This window comes from Lupinus angustifolius, chromosome LG18 (genome assembly GCF_001865875.1).
Source record: "Lupinus angustifolius cultivar Tanjil chromosome LG18, LupAngTanjil_v1.0, whole genome shotgun sequence".
In the NCBI taxonomy this organism is placed as follows: Eukaryota; Viridiplantae; Streptophyta; class Magnoliopsida; order Fabales; family Fabaceae; genus Lupinus; species Lupinus angustifolius.
Window position 1 is genome coordinate 7,627,266 of NC_032026.1, and position 20,757 is coordinate 7,648,022.

The 20,757-nt window shown below is 32.5% G+C and overlaps 1 protein-coding gene across 2 annotated transcripts; it reads left to right on the plus strand.

Annotated features, from left to right (window-relative positions):
• Positions 11,079 to 16,508, plus strand: LOC109332231 (VAN3-binding protein-like). 2 transcript variants are annotated; one of them, XM_019567143.1, is made up of 8 exons: positions 11,079 to 11,357; positions 12,482 to 12,555; positions 12,652 to 12,818; positions 13,557 to 13,950; positions 14,362 to 14,538; positions 14,805 to 14,854; positions 14,945 to 15,002; positions 16,137 to 16,508. In XM_019567143.1, exons 2-8 carry the CDS (start codon positions 12,549 to 12,551, stop codon positions 16,364 to 16,366), a joined length of 1,083 nt encoding a protein of 360 aa, XP_019422688.1. In that variant the 5' UTR covers positions 11,079 to 11,357; positions 12,482 to 12,548; the 3' UTR covers positions 16,367 to 16,508. The 2 variants fall into 2 exon arrangements, with proteins under 2 accessions (XP_019422688.1, XP_019422687.1); XM_019567142.1 differs by having other exon boundaries at positions 12,482 to 12,818.

Sequence of the window (20,757 nt, forward strand, 5' to 3'; positions counted from 1 at the left end):
TGATGAATCTTCTTGTGTCTGGGAAAGTAGTCCAATCACTATCAGTATAGGTCTTGAATTGAATAATGGAGTTAGAAGTGAAGAAAAAACCAAAGGCATGGGAACTTTTTAAATACCCGAGGACCTTGAGTGCAACATTCTGATGAGTGGTAGTATGAGTGGCCATGAATTGATCTAACTGTTGGACACAGAAAGTGATATTTTGTTGGTGAGATGGATATGCCTACATACTAATCTCATATAGGCAAAAACATCATAAACATGAGGAGAGTTGTCTTGGTATAGGTGAGTGTTACACATCATAGGAGTAGGAGATGGTTTGCAGGCTAGGAAACCAGCATCAGAAATAATGTATAAGACATATTTCCTTTGATTCATGGAAATGACAGTTTTGGTTCTTGTAATCTCAAAACCAAGGAGAAATACAAGGTATCCTAAGTCTTTAATTTCAAAAGCTTTGTCCAGCATGGACTTAAGGTGATTGATTTCAATAATATCGTTTCCAGTGAGGACAATATCATCCACAAATGCCAAGATTACAGTGATAGAGTGAGTGATGGTTCTTTTAAAGAAAAGGTAATGACCGGCCCTAGCTTTGTGAAAACCATGTTTGATAAGGAAAGTTGATAGTTTATCAAACCATTGTCTACTAGCTTGCTTAAGGCCGTATAAAGATTTTTGAAGTTTACAAACAAGGTTAAGATTAGGAGATAGAATACATGGTGGTTGAACCATATAAACAGTTTCAGGTAGGTTTCCATGTAAGAATGCATCTAATTATTTGAGAAACCAGTTGTGTATAGAGGCCAAAATAAGAACTAATCTAATTGTCGAAATCTTAGCAACAGGGGAAAATGTATCCAAGTAGTCTACTTCTTCAGTTTGGGTATACCCTTTGGCAACTAGACTAGGCTTATACCTTTATATAGTTCCATCATCTTTATATTTAGTTTTGAAAACCCATTTGTATCCAATGGGTTTCTTAGTGTCATGTAATCCAACGAGAATCCAGGTATGATTCTCTTGTAGCGTAGCCAACTATTTGGAAATGGCAACCTGCCAATGAGGGAACTTAATGGCTTGAGAATAAGTCTTAGTTTCTGTATTAGTGGACACAGACACGATGGTCGACTTATAGTTGGATGAGATTTTTTCATATGAAATGTAAGAGGATAAGGGATAGGTATGTTGAGAATGGATGTTAGTATAATTCAGTAGAGCATAATGGTAATCAACTAGGTAGGTGGGAGGTTTTTGAGTTCTAGTACTCCTTCTGATTTGTTAGGGAGGTAAAACTGAAGAATTGTCATTATGGTTGGAAGTAGTGATGGTTTCAAGGATATGGTCAGAAGGACACATAAGATTGTGTTATTATTGAGTAGGTATATGTAAGATATCATCATAATAGGTATCCTCAAAGATGGGAGCAACATAATCAGAAAGGTTATTATGGGGGTTGGGGGCTCTATTTTGTAAGGGAAAACAGATTCATAAAATACTACATTCCTAGTGATTTCTAAGGCTCGTGAAGTAAGATTAAGAACTATGTATCCCTTCACACCTTTCTTATAACCTAATAAAACAAACTTTGAGGCTCTAGGGTCTAACTTACCTCTAGAGTGATTATGTGTTCCGACATAGCATAAAGACCCAAAAACTCTTAATTGGTGTAAGTCTGGTTGTTTATGATTCAAAACTTCATAGGGAGATTTCTTGCTTAAAACAGGAGTAGGAAGAATATTGATAGTATGAACAACATGTCTTAAAGCATATGACCAATAAATCTTTGGTATATGACTTTGAATCAAAAGATCTCTAGCTACATTTAGAAGATGTTGATACTTCGTATCAACAATACCATTTTTTTGAGGGGTATAAGTGCAACTAGTTTGATCCCAAATATCCTTACTTTCGTAAATGGCTTTCATAGAAAATTGAGGATCATTATCACTCCTTATAGTTTTGATATTGGTGCTGAATTGGGTGTGTATCATGTTTATAAAACTTTGTAGATTTATGGAAGTTTCTCCTTTAGATTTCATAAGATAGATCCAAGTATATCTAGCATGATCATTAACAATGGTTAAAAATACCTATGCCAATGTATGGAAGGGATAGAAAGAGGTCCTCATATGTCAACATGTATCAAATTAAAGCATTTCACAGATCATGTATTGCTTATGGGAAATGGGAGTTTCTTTAGCTTAGAAATATGGCAAACGTCACAAATATGAGACTTATTAAGAGTAATAAAGGGAAAATTATTATGTAAAGTAAGCATACATCCTAAGGAAGCATGTCCTAGTCTATAATGGCATAAACTTGAAGAAGTAACATTAGTACAAACAACATCAGAGTAATCAATTCTATGAGAACGAATGATTGTTCTAAGAACATATAATCCATTTGATACTTTAGCTGTATCAATCATCCTCAAGGTCTTATCCTCCTCAATTATGCAGCAATGATCATCAAAAGACAAGATACAAGATGATGTGGTAGCAAGTTTAGGTATAGATAGTAATTTGTATGAAAAAGTTGACAAATACAGTACATTATGAATATCTAGTCCATGAAAGAGGGATTTGGTTCCAGATATGTGTAATTATTTCATGATCATTAGACAATTTTACTTTAACAAGTTTAATTATATTATAAGCAAAAAAGTAGGATAAATTTGAGTTGATGTAGTCAGTAGCCCTACTATCAAGAATCCAATGCATAAATTTGTCACTAAAGTTAGTGTTACCTCTAATTTCCTCATTTTGTGGTGTAGATGTTGCAGATAGGATATTTGCAGCATCATGATTCTTTGAATGCTCACTTTGTCCTCCGATAGTCTTATTTTGCTGAAGCATATTCACCAATCCTTGGTATTGTTCCTTACTTAAGCCAAAAACTGATTCATTGTGTGCAGTCTTGTAATTCATGCTATCTTCATCACCAACACCATTTTGAATAGAATTAGCTTGTTCTCCTCTCATGCTTGTGAAATTTGTTGGGTAACTATGTAATTTGTAACAGGTTTCCACAGTGTGTCCTATTTTCTTGCAATGTATACAAAATTTCCCTACACTTGTAAGCTTGCTCCATGCACCCCTTCCATAAGTATTCTGATTTCCCCTTCCTTTATTCATGTTATATCTCCCTGAGGATCCACCCATTTTCCAAGATCCAGTGATTGCCATAGCCTTTGAATCAGTCTCATACCCAAAAATTTGTTTCTCTTGTTGAATTACTAAAGAAAAGACCTTTCTTACAGGCATGAGTTCAAGTATCATAATCTAAGACCTTACCCCTGCATAGGTATCATTCAATCCCTTAAGAAATGCAATGACCCTATCTTCAATGAAATATTTCTTGTAATCAGGTAATGCTACACATATGCACTTAGGCAGAGGCCTAAAATTGTCCAATTCATCCCAAAGAATTTTCAACTAGGTGAAGTAATTGGAGATATCAAGATCTCCTTATCTAAAATTTGAAATAGATTGGTTCAACTCTGCAATTCTATAAAGGTTACCTTGTGAAAACCTGTCCTCAAGTTCCTCCCAGACTTCATAGGCCTTGTCCATTTATACTATGCTTTGAGCAATGTGTGGAGTAACAGACCTGGTGATCCATGAGATCACCATATTATTTCTCTTTCCCAAACCTTATATGTAGGATTTGTCTTTAGTGGCATAAGAATGCTGCCATCAATCAGTGCTAGCTTCTGCTTGGATATGAGGCTTCTTTTCATGGATTTGCTCCGATGGTTGTAATTCTCACCATTCAGAAGGGGGGAGACCAAGACAATTGCTGGATTATCTGAAGGGTGGTCAAAATAAGGGGATCATGGGTCTTGTGATGGATCCACTGAACCAGTAGTGATTGACATTGTTGAAAAGGTAGTTGATGACATTGCCAAATGTAGCAAAGCTCTTTAGAAGAGCTCCGATACCATCTAAGAAAATCTATTCCTTCTTAAAGATGAAGGCAGTGTAACAAGAACACAAGAAAATCTTATGGTATATGAACAAGAAGAAGAATAGAAAAATACCTCGATATTATTATTAAGATTCTTGAATTACTTGCAATACAATTAACTAGAGATCATTATTTATAGAAAGCCTAAGGCAACCTAACTAGAATAACCGAAAATGATCACATTGATCATATTTAACATGTACATAATTAATTGCTTAACAAACATGTAACAAACTTTCTATTGAGATTGCCCTTGGCTGGTGTGCTTGACTTTGTCCAAGTTCTGGTGCGTGGTGACTGGTTTCTGGTGTGGTTTGGCTTGGTCAGATGGCTCGATGCCTTGGTCAGGTTGATCATGTCCTGTCTTGATCACAACTTTGGTCTGAGTGATTGAATTTTCATTTTCTTCAGCCACGATGGTATTTTCCTCGGCCGATATGAAATATTCTTCGGTCATGTCTATGTTTTGCTCGGTGAAAGTCGATTGTGGCTTGATTATGTATAAGGCAGACATAGATTGTCTCATGGTTAGGCATATAGTGGATGTTGGTGTGTCTTTGTGTGTTGTTTAAGTTGGATTGGTGTATAATGTTTGATAACTACCAGTAATATTCCAAGCAAATATTTGGATTAAAAACTCATTCAAATCAAGACAAAGAAGAGCCTTTGATTATACTTTTGATTGATAGCCAAGACTTCAACTTTATCTCGTCCTGAAATTCCTCTATGTACCTAAAATTGGTTTGCTTATGGCCATGGCATATGACATATTAGTTTTAAATATTAGAATCCATGCGTGTAAGTTGAGTGGTCAATTCCTTTAATATAATGGAATATAACATATTCGTGCTATGCAAATTTTGGGGTCTTTTTTATTACTATCAGGAATAGAAGGTGCTTGAATTTTCTGGACTGATGCGAATACATGGTTAGTTATACGTAATTTTCAGATATATTGTAGATGTATGTTCTGTACATTCAACAGTGAATAATGAATCAGGGTTCAATGATTAATTATGTGCCTAACTTGCCTTTATCATATCCACACGTATGCACTGCAAATGATGCAACATTAGCCTAACTAGGAAGATTGTGAGATTGCTCTTTGAAATTTTATGCATGTTTACTGTTCACCAATAATTGTTCGAAGTGACTTTCATGAAACTTTGCTAATTTGATTCATAAATAATTAGGAAAAAATAAGAAAGGAAAAGGAAATGATACATCACTTGTATTAATTCTGATATATTGTCTAGGGTAATGCCTAAACTAGTTTGAACGCAAGTTCTAGGTGCTGGGGAGTTGAGGAAGTTTGATTTTTTTTAACCCCAAGCTCGGCAATTAATTACTAATCTCTTTTGACAAACAAGTCTACATTTGTCTTTTGATAATTAACATCGGTTCTAAGGGTTGACTTTTTTGTTTCACAAGTATTCTTACATTAGAGGCAATCTTATTCGAGTCGGGAACATCTATAAGTATGTGAGACTAACTATTTCAGCAAATATTTTTTACTCACAAGACTCGAACGCGAAACCTTATTTAAGAAGAATCAATCATATATCACTTGAACCAACACTCGATGGTTAAAGGTTGAAAAGCATTAAAGCATATATTACTAATTGATGATTTTATTACTTCAAGAAATAGTAAATTTAGTTCTTTAACTTCTTATTGGTATAAACTACTATAACCAGGGTTATTAATAATGTATCAGTCATCAAATCAGTTAGGATATTGATATAGTGGTATAGCGGTTCAACCAATGGTTTTCTAATTAAACCACATACCAGCGAAATTGGATATACATATATAATATATTAACACTAATGTTAAAAAATAATAAATTTTTTATTTTTATTAAAAAATTAATTTTAAATAAAAACCGACAATATGATCAGTATGACTTATACGGTTTAATGAAAACCGGCTGATATAACCGGTTTAGTCAGTTTTAATAACGGTTTTAACAACCTGACTATAATTCTTATTTATTTAATAACTAAATTAAATAAACAAGTTTAACCAGATATTCAGCTGAAATTAACTAATTAATAGCTCGACTCACTTAGAGGCATTAAATACCTCATTCCCCTTGTGGGGTGCTTTTTTCTTTTGTATCAATTGCTTATATTATGGCTGTCTCTATTCACATGTTAATTGGATACGTGTGGAATCTTTAGTTTTAAAAAACATTTTTATTACTTTCCCTTTTTAATTACTTTTAATGATAGCAACAAATCGAATCAAACAAATATTATATTGTATCGAAACATATTGGAGCCGTGTGGAAATGTATCAATCTTATATAAACTTCAGGACATGCCAAGAATAAATCCTATTATTTCTTGCAAGTTGCAACAAACAGTAGTTGTTGATTATTAAATCTAGTCTGTTGTGTCCTTAAATAGGAGTTGAAAATGTAGATATTGTTTAAATTTAATTCATTATAAATAAATAGTTTTTTATACCTATTGACTATTGTCTACCAAAATGTTAAATCCTCAACAAAATGGTGTTGCAGAACGGATGAACATGACTCTACTTGAGAGAGTTCGTTGTATGCTCTCAAATGCTGGGTTATGGCATCAGCGTGAATTTTGGGCTGAAGCAGCATGCATCTACTGCTTGTTACCTGGTTAATCGTTCTCCACATTCAGCACTTGATTTCAAAATCTCAGAAGAAATTTGGTCAGGTAATCTTGTTGATTACTCTAACTTAAGAATCTTTGGATGTCGTGCTTATGCACATGTTAATGATGGTAAATTAGCTCCAAGAGCTGTTGAGTGCATATTTCTTGGTTATGCATCTGAGTCTAAAGGACATCGCTTATGGTATTCTGATGCAAAGTCACGGAAATTAATTCTTAGCAGAGATGTGACTTTTAATGAGGATGCATTTTTATCTTCTGGAAAACAATCTATTGTGTCTTCTTCTACTAGTACAGGTAATCTGCAGGGTACTAGCGAGAAGGTGGAGTTGATAGTGAAACCTACAGTTCCTAATGTTGATGTTCCATCTTCCTCTACAAATCAATCTAGCATTGATGATCATTATGTTGATTGTGATGACAGTACAACTTCTCCTATTCATCAGCAAGAAGATGATTATTGTATTGCTCGAGACAGAACCAGAAGACTAATTAAAAGGCCAGCTAGATACACTGATGGTGATAATTTAATTGCTTATGCATTGTCAGTTGCACAAGAGGTAAATGATGATGTTGAACCTGCCAGCTATACAGAAGCTGTTTCTTGTGTTGATTCGTCACAGTGGCTAGTGGCTATGAATGAAGAGATTGAAAGTCTTCATAAGAATGGTACTTGGGCTTTGACAGAGCTTCCCGAAGGCAAACGACCATTACGATGTAAATGGATCTATAAGAAGAAAGACGGTATTCCCGGGGTTGAAGATCCAAGATGCAAAGCACGACTAGTTGTTAAAGGTTTTAATCAAAAGGAAGGTATTGACTTTAATGAGATATTCTCACCTGTTGTTCGTCATACTTCTATACGTGTTTTGCTTGCTTTTGTTGCTTTATTTGATTTGGAGTTGGAGCAACTTGATGTAAAGACAGCTTTTCTACATGGAGAGCTGGAAGAAGAAATTTACATGGAACAACCTGAAGGATTTATTGTTCCTGATAAGGAGCATCTTGTCTGTCGATTGAAGAAATCATTATATGGCCTTAAGCAAGCTCCCAGACAATGGTACATGAGGTTTGATTCTTTTATGATTGGGCAAGGTTATTGCAGGAGTCAATTTGATGACTGTATTTATTTCCAGAAATTTCCAAATGAATCATTCATATACTTGTTACTGTATGTTGATGATATGCTAATTGCTTCACGTGACAAGTCTTTGATCCGGAAATTGAAAATTCAACTCAATAATGAGTTTGAGATGAAAGAATTAGGTGCAGCCAAGAAAATTCTTGGTATGGAGATTCACAGGGATCGTCAAGCTGGTAAATTGTTTTTATCCCAAGAGAAATATATTGAAAGAGTGCTTGAAAGGTTTAATATGAATAATTGTAAACCTGTTTCTACTCCACTTGCTGCACATTTCAAGTTATCTTTAGATCTTTGCCCACATACAGAGGAAGAGATGGAGCGTATGTCACATATTCCTTATGCTAGTGCAGTTGGTAGTCTTATGTATGCTATGGTGTGCACTAGACCTGATTTAGCATATGCTGTTAGCATGGTAAGTCGATATATGCATAATCCTGGAAAGGATCATTGGAGTGCTGTAAAATGGATTTTTCGGTATCTAAAAGGTACTTCTGGTATTGGCTTGGTATTTGACAGAAACAAGGCTACAACTGATGACGTTGTAGGTTATGTTGATTCGGATTATGGTGGTGATATTGACAGAAGGAGGTCTCTTTCTGGTTACATCTTTACTCTCTGTAATAGTGCTATTAGCTGGAAAGCTACTCTTCAGTCCATTGCTGCATTGTCTACGACTGAAGCAGAATATATTTCAGCAACGGAGGGTGTGAAGGAGGCTATTTGGCTCCGAGGTTTGGTAAATGAACTTGGTCTAATACAGGGTGTTCTTACAGTGTTTTGTGATAGTCAAAGTGCTATTCATTTGACCAGGAATAATCGTTATCATGACAAGACCAAACACATTGATATAAAACGTCACTTTATCCGAGATATTGTTGCTATTGGTGAAATTATGGTGGAAAAGATTCACACATCAGAGAATCCAGCAGATATACTTACCAAGCCACTTCCGAATACCAAGTTCCAACTTTGCTTGGACTTGGTTGGTCTCTACAGCACTTGAGTGCCCTTCGGGGCATTATTTGGCGATGAGCAACTTATCAAATTCGAGCCAAGGTGGAGATTGTTAGATGCCTCTCATTACTATGCCTTAAAAGAATTTTATGACAATTTTATGGCTCTCTTTAAGGGCATTTTATGTCACTTTTATGGCTTTGTTTCCAAGCATCCAATGCTTGGAATCCAAGATACCAAGACTTTGCTTGCCTATAAAAGGACACATATAGAGAGCTTCAAAATCATCTTCACAACACACAACATCTCTTTCATTTACACATATATTGTGAGTGCATTCTTGGTGAGAATTCTTGTTCCATTTGAGAGAGTATTTGTGAGAAAAAATATTGTCATTTGTCCTCATCATTATAAGAGGATTTCTTGTACTCTTCTTTTTTACATAGTGGAATTTTGCTCTTGATCGCCCGTGGTTTTTTTCCTCTCACACTGAGGGGTTTTTCCACGTTAAATCTTGTGTGTTATTTTCTTTATCCTTTACTTGCTTCTCTTTTGTTCTCAATTAAAAATATTGCCATTTGTCCTCATCATTATAAGAGGATTTCTTGTACTCTTCTTTTTTACATAGTGGAATTTTGCTCTTGATCGCCCGTGGTTTTTTTCCTCTCACACTGAGGGGTTTTTCCACGTTAAATCTTGTGTGTTATTTTCTTTATCCTTTACTTGCTTCTCTTTTATTCTCAATTGATTCAATCATGTGCTTCCGCATTGTGCTTTATCCTTAACGGTTTAAATTTAATTCATTATAAATAAATAGTTTTTTATACCTATTGACTATTGTCTACCAAAATGTTAAATTTGTATACCCTTTAACTCATTAAAAGAGATTATCTAGAAAATTATTTATGTTATCATTTTTATAAGAAACATTATATTTTCTATGTAAATTTATTACTATTTTTCTCTTTGTCCCTATTAAAACTTTTGCTATTTTTTCTCTCAATAAATATTAATTAATAAAAAATCTTAAAAAAATTGTAATCTTATACTATTTTAAAAAATTAAGAAAAATTATAACTTTTATCGATACAAACACTTTAGTTAAAACTTAAAAAGTAATTTATAATGATGTTGAAGTTGTTGAGGGATATAATCACCTGAGTAGGTCTCAAAAGATTTAGTCTTTCATTATGAATTAAGGACACCACAAATAAAATATCATGAATTGCAATTGTTACTTTCAGAAAGAGATAGGCATGAGTAATGGACAATAAGTCAATATCAAAACACCCCCTACGCCGTTCAGTCTAAGGTCCATGCACGTTGATTGGTCTATCCATGCACTAACTTTATACCAATTTCCAAATACCGAAAGTTCTTGCCATACATTCTAAAATGACATTTCTAAATATTATTCCTCTCCTCTGATTTATGACCATAATGTTAGAATAATACTATCAAACAAAATATGTTGCTATCTTTGATAACAGTGCAATGCATGAGTCCAAGAAACCTATAAAACACGCATGCCGATATGAGAATAGTTTGAAATAGAAATTATGTTTGAAAATATATAAGTTAATCATATACAATAATATATACACTGTTATTATATTATCTATTATTGGATTATATGATAATCATATATAAGTCTTTATATTGATAATATATAAATATTACACTTATAAATTATAAGATAAAAAGGTAAAATGTATAAAACATATTAAAATATATTATTATGAAATTTGAAATAAGGAGTATAGGAGTATATGTTTTAGAGATTATTAAATATAAAATAAAATTCATATTAGAAATCATTCATTTTTTGATAGGTCAATCTAGTTTAATACTTATCATTATTAGACAGATGCATTTCTTTTTGGCAATACAAATATTTTGTCTTTTTTCTTTACAATTTCAGTTGATAAATTGAATATTACATTTCTCTCATCTATTTGACTGATTGTGTTTTATGTTTTTCACTTTCTCTCTCTTAATATGCATTTGTATGTTAGTTAGAGTGTCTACCTAAATAAGCTATTGGAAAAACATTATGAGTCGCATCTATCAAAATGTGGGATTTATAATTTATTTATTTAAAAAAATATTTTCTATACTTCATAATCAAGTGTCAGACTATCCGATCTGAATGGCTAGAAGAATAAATGGATATGATCTGTCCTAATCTTTGTGTTTCATTTGTGTTATAGTGAAAATAAATAAAAAAGTGAAAAATTATAAAAACAAAAAATAAATTTTTTATATTATTCAATGAAATGTGATAAATTTAAGATATCTATGAAAATTTTTTGGGGCATGTGATCCGAGAAGTATATTAAAATATCTGTACATTATAAGTTTATAACAAAGAACTAACACCCGGTTATACAGGACTATGTTTCCTTAATTTTATAGTATATATGCTATGTTCTTATGAGCTTCCTAAATACCGGATTGTCTATGATTCTTTAATAGTCCAACCTGAATTCATGGTGGTTCAAAGCACAAGATTTAGTTCAGTGTTCCTGTAATCTATTTTGCTTCTAAACTCTATTATATATTTTGGTCTGAAGTTGGTCGTAAAGCATGCAACTCAGTCAAAAGCTTCTTCTGTTGTGGCTGCAAGTTCTGTAAAGCAGGTTTCATTCTCTACTTTCTGTTGGTTTTCTTTTCTTTTAAAATTAAATATTATAACTTAGAAGTTTGTAGAGACATTAATTTGGTGAAGTTTGTGTTGGAAGTCATTATTATATTTCTTCTTTTAGATTATCAATTTAATTGAGATTTTGGAAAATTAGGCACAGTTTGCTATGGATATATGTAATTTAGTGGTGGTACTTATCTGTTGTCGTTCTGTAGAAACAGTAATTGGAACTCCATAAGCAACTTATGAACATGTATTTCATGTCACACCAAACTGTTGTCTTTGTTTTTTCCGCTTGTGTACCTGAAATGATCACAAGTAATATAATACCAGAGGAGACAGGTATAAGGCCTTTAATTAAAGTAGATGAAATGGAGACTAGTCAAATTCTTAGAGGAAAAAATGAAACCAATAAAAACTACATGTAAAATGATTAAGAAAGATTTAGAGATCAATATTTTGATATAATAGAGCATTATGACATTGTTGTTCAATTCATGTAGTGGATCCCACCTACTAAGATAAAAGCTTGATTGTTATTATTATATACCTATGATATTACATTACTGCTATTATACAGACTCAAGATATATGTTATTTCATGTATTATTTCTTTTGATTGGTTAAATAATTTCAAATATTATTTTTTACTAATTTACAAGAAGTGATATATGAAGGATGACACTTTATGCAAAAACAACAAATATTAATTCATCCATCATATTGTGTTATCAATTTGTTTGATTATATATTCTGATAAATAACATCTATTGTTTGACAAAGTATGTCACAATCATTTATACCACATTTCTTGATTCCTCAATTAATTTAAAAATTAATAATTAAAAAGGTGACTACAGATGTTGTTTATTGATAAAAAAATAAAATAAAATTATGGCAGAGTTGTGGTGCTGACACTGTCACACTTTGTGAGACAATATATTATCCTTATTGTAATATATTATAGCTAAAGTTGAAATGAATATGCTTGTATAAGGTGTAAGCAATGTGTCTCCTTAATGTTATGTTTCAAATATTGAAATAATATAACCATAGAAGAACTAATCTTTCTTCTTTTTTGCTTTTTGGGTCCTGTGTTGCGTGCCTATAATGTAACAGCTACTCTACAAAAGCATATACTTTGAGCATTGAACATTTGTTTAAGGACAAATTGATAGAAACCAAGATGGAAGGTGATTTATTTTTACCTTGGAAATTTGGTTCATGGCATGGGCTTGAGTTAGAGAATGTTAAGGAAAATGAACTCAATCTTGTTTCATCATTACCAGCCATACCTCAACCACCAACACCACATGAACCTATAGAGTTCTTATCAAGATCATGGAGTATCTCTGCTTCAGAAATTTCAAAGGCTCTTTCAGAAAAACAAAAGCTAAGTTTGGATCAGAATAATCCACACATGTTGCAAGAAGCTATTTTGGCACCTCAACTAGTTGTAAGCCATTCTCATTCTACTTCCCCTTCCTATCAGAAATGTTCATAGAATCTGAATGATTATTACTAATGACTTATCTGAGAACTACTACTTATATACATATGATTTCCCTTATGCACATTGTCACAATTTTTACCATTTGATCCTAATTCATTTTATGTTTACCTATATTCTAACATTGTGAATGGTGTTTCTTATTTTAGACATGTAGCTAAAAATGTCCGGAAAATTACTGAACAAAGATATGTTGTCCGAAATATTGTCTCGCGTCAATAAAAACATGTAATGTCAATTAAAAAATTTAAACATTAATTATTATTGTTGTTTTTGCTTCTTTTTCATTAGTGCGAGACAAAATTTGGGGCAACAGATCTCTATTTGAAAATTTCATGTTGATCTCTATATCTGAGCACATGCACTTATATACACATCACCTCACATCTGCCCAACCATTTGATTCCACTTCATTTTCTGCACACTAATACTCCAATTCTATAATGTATCTGTATGTAAATTGTTGTATTTCTTATAGATGTGTAATATTTGTTTGAGTTCTGTTATTTGATCATCACATGGTATATATTTAGTTTTATTGCTCATTCTTCTAAGTATGCATTTCCAGAATAGATAAGAAACTTCAAAGTAACATCATCTGTTATCCCATCATTGATATACTTGTTACATTATTATAGTTGTTTTGTTTTTGCTTGTTCTAAGTTCTGTACTCCTCTTTTGCAGACAGGCAAAATCATACCTTACACTAATCCTCGAAAAATGAGTACAATTGGAAAATGGTTTCATCAGAAACAGCATGGAAACACAAACATGACAGTGAAGAAAAAAGATAGGACACGTTTAGAAAATGCTAGTGTGCATTCTGCTGTGTCCATTGCAGGACTAGCTTCAGCCTTGGCTTCTGTGGCATCATCATCAGAGGACTATTCTAGTAGCTCTTGTGATACAAAGTTGAACTTGGCTCTAGCTTCAGCCACACAACTCTTGGCATCTTATTGCATTGAAATGGCTGAAGTAGCTGGTGCTGAACATGACCTTGTAGCCAGTAGTGTAAAATCTGCAGTTGATATTCATACCCCTGGTGATCTAATGACTCTTACTGCTGCAGCTGCTACAGGTAAATGTTTGGCAAGAAATCTTATTGAAAACTGGGCGGCCTAGTACACAAGGCTCCGACTTAGCGGGGTTGGAGAGGATAGATACATGCAGCCTTATCGCACAAGCAGAGAGACTCTTTTCGGATTTAAATCCATAATATCATGATCACTAAGCAATAATTTTACTTGTTGTGTAAGACTCCCTAACTTATAGAAAATTGATAAGGATAGAAATAATTTAGCTCCCTAACTTGAGGAGTTGAGCATATAGTAGAATGCTAACTCAATCATTATTAGCTAAGTCAAAGCCAGCAATTTTATGCTAACTCCTTCATTATTAACTTTAAGTAGATTTTTATCTTATCTGATGAGCTATGTTCTTAAAAATAGCTATCATTTATGAGCACATAATTGTTTTCATGCAAAATCAGCTTTGAGAGGAGAAGCAGCTCTAAGATCAAGATTGCCAAAAGAATCAAAGAGGAATGCAACTATAAGTCCCTATGATAAGGGAATAACACAAACTCATTGGCTTCCTGCTTTTGAGGGTCAGGTGTGGCAACACCATCCTCCATGTGAAGGAGATTTGCTGCAGCTCACACGAAAAGGTAAAATTATTATAATATCATTCACTATTCATTTGTATTTTTTTTTGAATAGTTAATGATGATTAAACATCAATACTCAATGATATATTGACAATATATAAAATTCACATGTTGTCAGTGCATATATATTTTTTTTCTCTTTTAATTTTAAAGAATTAGATATATTTAAATGAAAGAGAACATAAACTATGGGGTATGATCTATAAATAGGAGTTCACTGCATTGAGTTTGACTATCATTATTTCTAAAGGTGCTTTACTTTTCAGGTGTATTAAGATGGAAGCATGTTTCTGTTTACATCAACAAGAAATGTCAAGTGTGTAATTAATTAATAATGTGATGTGGTTTATTTACAGAGATTAAGGAGTATACTCAAATGAAATTTTCAATTTTCTTTTGTGTTCAGGTCAAAGTTAAGATCAAAAGCATGCACATAGGAGGAGCCTTCTCTAAAAAGAATAGATGTAAGCCTTTTCGATATTTAAATATATGAAGTTTGAGTTTATGAACGGAAAAATAGACATTACCCTCCTTTTGTCCATGAGAAGGGGTCTTCTTAGCTTGGCACTTAGGTACAACATGATTTTTGGGGTTTGCTTGGGAGTTGAATTTTGGAGGGGAATGAAGGGAAAAAGAAGGTTTGAGAGCATAAAATACACTTGTGAGATGACTCTCAAACATTCTCTTTCCCTTCTTTTCCCTCCAAAATCCAACTCATAAACAAGCCCTTAGCTACTCACTCACTTTTGTCCAAATATCAATTACCAATTTGCTAATTTTTAATTGAAGTATAATAGTTTGTTCCTATTTAATATTTGAGTTTAAAATTTATTCTCATCCTAAATATTTATACAAGTCAATATATAATTCACTATTTATTTGTATTACTTTTTTTAAGAATAAATTGTAAGAAAATATATGAATAGTGAATAATGCACTGACAATATATAAAACTCATATATTATCAGTAAATAAAACTCATACAATCAGTATAGTATTAGTATATATATCTTTTTCTCTTAATATTTATAGAACAATGACTAAATGCAAATAAATTCCTATAATAACTATATAGCATAACAACATTGATCCTAATATAATGAGAGGAAAAAATGGGTGTATCAACATTATAAGGAGTTTTTAATATGGTTAATGTGTCATTCATCATTTATATATAATTATAATTGATTTTTAAAGAAAAATAACATATATGAATGGTAGATGATATATTGACTATGTATAAATCTTACACTGATAATACATAGATATTAAACTCATATAATTATCTAAAATAATTTAATTGATGGAAATCAATTTCAAGATGTAGTAAAGTATCTTTAATAGAAAAAGATGTAGTAAAATATTATAACTATTTAAAATTGAATTCTACAATCATAATTGTAGTGGTACTATTACCGTCTTAGGTCTTTGCAATGATATTATGATCTTAATTGTAGTAACATTAACAAAAAAAATTGTTGCAGTTTTCCACAATTACAATAAATGGAACGTAACCATCACCACGATTTAAAGCATGAGTGATGAGATATTTTACGAATATCTTCTACTTCTAACAATTGTAATACATATTGTACTAGGTGTGGTTTATGGAGTGTGTGATAAAGATGGTACATGGCCATACAGAAAAGAAAGGGAAGGTTCAGAGGAGTTCTACTTTGGCCTCAAAACAGCACAAGGTCTTGTAGAGTTCAAGTGCATGAGTAAACTCCACAAGCAAGAATGGGTTGATGAGATAGAAACTCTACTTCACCAAGTCAACACTCTTGAAGCAACACATCATTGTATGGAATTTTTTAGTATTAATTAGCACCAACATATATAGTGCTTGTGTATATGATGAATTCTAAGATATTATGAGAGTATTAAAGTTTGATTTAATAATATTTAATGTGACATGTATAAAATTACATAGTAATACATGTTACAAATGATGTATTGGATTGATGTTTTAAAATATAAGGAAAAATATATCTATTGATAGTCTAATAGTTTTATATATCGCTAATATATTATTCATTATTTATATTTAAATATACGTAATGCAAATGAATAGTAGATGATACACTGATTGTATATGAATCTTTAAACTTTTGGTACATAGATATTAGACTCTTTAAAATAATGTTTTTGCTTAAAAAAATAAAAGACTACGTTGGAATATCGTGATTTTTAAGATTGGATTATGAAATATTGTTATAATCAATATTCTAAGACTTTTTTTGATAGGCTATATATTCTTAAGACTTTATAAAATTTGATGAACTGTAGGAACTCAACCAAAATACTTTAACAAACTACAACCAAAAAATATAGTTTATAAATTCAAGATAAGTTTCTATCAAAATATTAATATTCTAATTTGAAGTTTAACCAAGACGACTGTTCTTCGGATGATATGTTCAAAAAAAGTCATTCTTTGTTGTGGTGTAAAGAAATTCAGCCACCATTTAACAAGTTTTCTCATCTAAATTTGGGACATATTTTATAGCATCACAAATATTACTCTTGTCTCTCTTTCTATCTATCTATTAGGTTAGATATTTTTTCATTTCAAAATTCACAGCAATAGTTCCAATGGCAACATAAATAATTTTTAGAACTTTAGCTTGATTGTTATCCCAATTAAGCTAGAACTATCTCTTCATACTAGGGGTAAGCTTAAGTCGGATAAAGCTTATCATTTACTTGACCGTAAATATTGATCGAGTTATTTCTTTGAATCTAAACTCAACCTTAAACTCGAAGGTTACTCGATTTCAAATATTGATTGAGTAAGCTTTTAAACCTCAACACGACCCTATATTTGATTAAATATAATGCATACTTTTTTCAGATAGTCGTCTCAATATCTTATATTATTATGTATATGTAATTTAACATATAAAATGAGATATATGTAGAATTTTTATTAATCATTTACATATATGTATATATGATGAAAAATTAGGAAACAATGATACTTTGGGTCAAAGAGATATCATTACTCTGTACCAATTGAATAGACACATACAATCATGAGAAATGAGTGACCATGAGAAGGGTCAGGTCATATTTGTCCCTTACTAGGTCTTAAATATTAGGCAGGTTTGATTTTTTAACCTAAACCTAGTCCTAGACTCGATGGGCCGAATCATGATTGGGTAAACTAGATGAGCGGATAGGGTTATATCTTGCTTACCCCTTCTACGTACTTTGAACCTAAAGGGTATGAAATGGTTGATTATATTAGCATCACTATTATTGTTGAACCCCCATAATGGGGAATCCCATTGTTAGTGGAGGATGAGAAGAGTGGATAGTCACAAGTAAGACAACATATTTTGAACCAAAACGTTAAGGTAATAGTTCTACGGGTTTTTCCCACTTATAAACTCTCTCACTCATCCCTTGATATACAATATGAAACTTCACACTTGCATATATCTAACAATTGTTGGTGCAGTGGAAGCAATAATGGTGTAGTGTTGACCACAAACAATCAAATAAAATGCATAAAATAAATAGAATAGATGAAGACAGGAGAATTTGTTAAAGAAAGTCATCTAATTGTGCTTACATCCTCAAGAGTGTTGAGCGACTACTAATATATTATTAGAGGATAAAGATTACAAGCTATGTTACACTTATTGGCCAAGACTCATGAGGTGTTTCTAATTGGTACTTATAATTAGTGCACATTATAACATGGAACTTGATCCCAATATATAACATTGGTTTATCTCCTCTATTCTAATACTAAGCAATGTGAAACTTCATATAATAATATATTTCTAATATTCTCAACAATCTTTGTTTTGATTAAAATAGACGAATGTGTCGCTCCTTAGGAAACCTACATAATAGTCATCACCTTAGCAAATATTTGGCTCTACCATGCTCAATATCTAACTTTCTAACAACTCTTCCTCGTAAGAACATGCTCCCCTTCATCACAAGCCTTTATGAGCACTGGTGTTCCCGAGAGCTCATCTTTCTAAACATGTAGTACGACTTCTCATACCATAATCCAACGAAAAATACTACCTAGCTCTCTATTTTAGGTAGTTTTTCAATATCGTAGAACCTATATACCAAAGTTCACCAATAATCAATATATTCACTACTCAACCCAACTGAACCATAAAGTTTCCTTGGAAAGCCTCAACGCTACTAGAATTGGCAATGAACTAAACCAACTTGACATTTGTTTGAAACTTGACTCGTTATTTAGTTTGATAAACTTGGTTCATGAATCAAACGAGTTGAATTTGACCTAAAAATTAAGTTCGATGAATAAATGAGTCAAACTTGAACCAAATATAGGTTGACTTGTTAGGTTCATGAGCTAGCTCAATTATATATGTGTATATATATACCTAAACAATTCACAATCTCTTATTAAACCAAATTAACTGGAGTTGATGAGTCGAACCAAATTAATTCGAGTTGATGAGTCGAACCAAATCAATTCACAATTTCTTTTGAACTCGAGTTAAGTTTCGAGCCTAACAAATCCTTATCGAATGAACCAAGATGAGCTCTAGTTCAACATGGTTCGACTCATTTCCGGTATTAATCACTACTAGCATTGTCTACTCTGATAATCATAGTTTAAAAGAACTATCCTACTCCACTTTAAGGAGTATACAATAATACACATCGTCCATCAATGAATGTATTAATCAATGCATGTATCACACCTCTTGCATCCAAGTCAATTTTCATCTCACATTTTGCATCTCTACAAATGTTTGTGTTAAACCCTACATCTAAGTCAATGAATGTGTTACACGCTACATCTAAGTTAATACATATGTTACACCCTACATCTAAGTCAGTTAGCGCTTGTATGCTCATTGCATCTACTAGCAATTGACGTCCTTCTCTCTGACACTACAAATACACCATAAGGATGCTCCACTTATCGTCTCAAATAAGATCACAATTTCCAACATCTAGATAAATATTGTCAACATTTATCTCAAAGCCTAACTCAGCACATGATTCTTTATCTCTACCCTAGTCTCAATCTAATACATGGACTTATGAGATTCTAAATCAAAATAGTTGTGATCCCGACCATAATCTTACTATGTTTCATTCTCCTTCAACTTAGCTTGTATCCACCTCGTTGTTACCGTAGCTTGAAACAATTCTAAATGACAAGAAATAACTTATTGGCTGAGTCATGACCATGTCGCTCTCTTTAAGATGTTTCGTGGCACTGCCCAAAATGTGCAAACAGACTATCAACCACGTCATCCACATGATAAAATAGCTCAGATCTCTATTATCGAATTTTTACTACACTGTAAAAACCAATCTCGAATACACCCACCATAATATGCCTACTAGTGCCAAATCTCGAAATTCCAACAATATGGCTACTAGTGTCAATTCTCGAAATTCCCACAATATGACAGTTAGTGCCAATTCTCGAAATTCTCACAATATGGCTACTTGTTCCAATTCTTTTCCCTCAATATTGACTATCAGTATCAGTTCTCGAAATTCCTACAATTTGGTTGTCTGTGTCAATTCTTAGTGTCATGGAAAGAAAGGGGGATATATGAGGGACCAAGAAAAAGTTGAACAAAAGCGCATTCAACTTGGGGCGAGTTATAATGAGGGAATAATGCCTTTATTTACATGAGATTTTTTCCAAGTTATTCATATCTCTAATGTGGGACTTGAGAGTTGTTTTTTTCAAAACTCTTCTATGTGAGACTTGAGAGTTTTTTAGATTTCACACCTAAAAGTTCTCACTAATGGCTTTCAACAAACCAAGTTCCAACAATCCCCCACTTGAAATTAAAAAACAATTTATAAGAATTTGTGTGGTCTCAATAAGATTGTGCATAAACAAATGTGTCATGCGACTTGAACATTTGTATAATGAGTAAGATCTAGATTTTACTAGAGTGACTCATAGTCTTGAACTCTATCTCCGATATCTAACCACACAACATTTTCAAAGGTGTATTCTGTAAAGCCTGTGCTTTGTCATGCACGTTTATCCCAGTATAGTGAACGCTCTAGAAATTTATGCTCTTAAATTACATAGGAAGTGGTCCCCACTTCCACATTCACATAGGTGAGTCTATCAAGAGTATTCTTGTAGCCTAGGTACTCCACTCCAATTGGAGTAAAGATCTCATTAAGAGTTTAACTCATCCTTACATATGCTGCAGAAATCATGCTTCTCATAATTTTATAGCA

Bases quoted from the DNA above. Each gene is read 5' to 3' on its own strand.
- LOC109332231 (XM_019567142.1), top strand. From the start codon at position 12,549: ATGGAAGGTGATTTATTTTTACCTTGGAAATTTGGTTCATGGCATGGG. The intron at 12,819-13,556 runs GTAAGCCATTCT...CCTCTTTTGCAG, and splicing joins TTTTGGCACCTCAACTAGTT to ACAGGCAAAATCATACCTTA. The intron at 14,539-14,804 runs GTAAAATTATTA...TTTACTTTTCAG, and splicing joins GCTGCAGCTCACACGAAAAG to GTGTATTAAGATGGAAGCAT.